At 33.8% G+C, this 1,376-nt stretch overlaps 1 protein-coding gene across 1 annotated transcript in view; it reads left to right on the top strand.

The window, feature by feature from the left end:
• Window positions 1–1,376, top strand: part of LOC119412192 — a gene marked incomplete in the record, with an annotated part of 67,755 nt that overhangs the window by 15,791 nt on the left and 50,588 nt on the right. Inside the window, 3 exon segments of the mRNA XM_037679208.1 lie at window positions 241–273; window positions 586–618; window positions 976–1,008. Coding sequence (XP_037535136.1) covers window positions 241–273; window positions 586–618; window positions 976–1,008 — 99 coding nt within the window.

Genomic DNA, 1,376 nt, shown 5'->3' on the forward strand with positions numbered 1-1,376 from the left:
ATCTCAAACTTCCCTTACCTTTTTATTGTATTGTTGCGTAATTTTTTATATTATACTACCGGTACTAGTGCTTAGTGTATTTTTAGTTAATGTTTTTTTCTTAGTTCATATCTTAGATCTTATTACTTTTTCTTTTACATTTTAATACTTATGTTGGATGTAACTTGGACCCTGTGTACACAATTTTGTTCCACGACAAATAAAGAAACTTGAATCCTTCCCTATTTGCTTTATTTTCAGGAAAGGCAGTCCAAGGAGTGAAACCAGCACCAGGTAAAGTTCAACAATAATGTTAATGTAAACAGTAAAGTTTAAAAATCTGTGTATTTTTATTTGATTGTTCCCACTGATGGATTCAGTGGCCCTGACATACTTTGATGCACTTCATCGTTTCGTCGGATAAATGGATCGAGAGCTTTCTGTAGAGATGATTTATTTTAGTTTTCATGGTTTACATGTGGTTTCTATGGTCCAGGTGTGGTTTCTATGGTATAGGGGCTTCAGAGATGTAGCTGCTGATCTTAACAAATGGTATTAAAATGATAATTGTTTTTTAACTTAATCACCCTTTTGTTTTACTTTCAGGAAAGGCAGTCCAAGGAGTGAAACCAGCACCAGGTAAAGTTCAACAATAATGTTAATGTAGACAGTAAAGTTGAAAAATCTGAGTATTTTTATTTGATTGTTCCCACTGATGGATTCATTGGCCCTGACATACTTTGATGTATTTCATTGTTGCGTTGGATAAATGGATCGAGAACTTTCTGTAGAGATGATGTATTTTAGTTTTCATGGTTTACATGTGGTTTCTATGGTCCAGGTGTGGTTTCTATGGTCCAGGTGTGGTTTCTTTCATCCAGGTGTGGTTTCTATGGTCTAGGAGCTTCAGAGTTGTAGCTGATGATCGTAACAAATGGTATTAAAATGATCGAGTATTTTTTTTTTTATTTAATCACCTTTTTGCTTTATTTTCAGGAAAGGCAGTCCAAGGAGTGAAACCAGCACCAGGTAAAGTTCAACAATAATGTTAATATAGACAGTAAAGTTTAAAAATCTGTGTATTTTTATTTGATTCTTCCCACTGATGGATTCAATGGCCCTGACATACAAACCGGATTCCAAAAATGTTGGGACACTAAACAAATTGTGAATAAAAACTGAATGCAATGATGTGGAGATGGCAAATGTCAATATTTTATTCGTAATATAACATAGATGACAGATCAAAAGTTTAATCTGAGTAAATGTAACATTTTAAAAAGGAAAAATATGATGATTCAAAATTTCACAGTGTCAACAAATCCCAAAAAAGTTGGGACAAGTAGCAACAAGTGGCTGGAAAAAGGAAATGGAGCATATAACGAACAGCTGGAAGA

The sequence above is a fragment of the Nematolebias whitei genome, chromosome 1 (assembly GCF_014905685.2).
Source record: "Nematolebias whitei isolate Nwh7 chromosome 1, NemWhi1, whole genome shotgun sequence".
Lineage (NCBI taxonomy): Eukaryota > Metazoa > Chordata > Actinopteri > Cyprinodontiformes > Rivulidae > Nematolebias > Nematolebias whitei.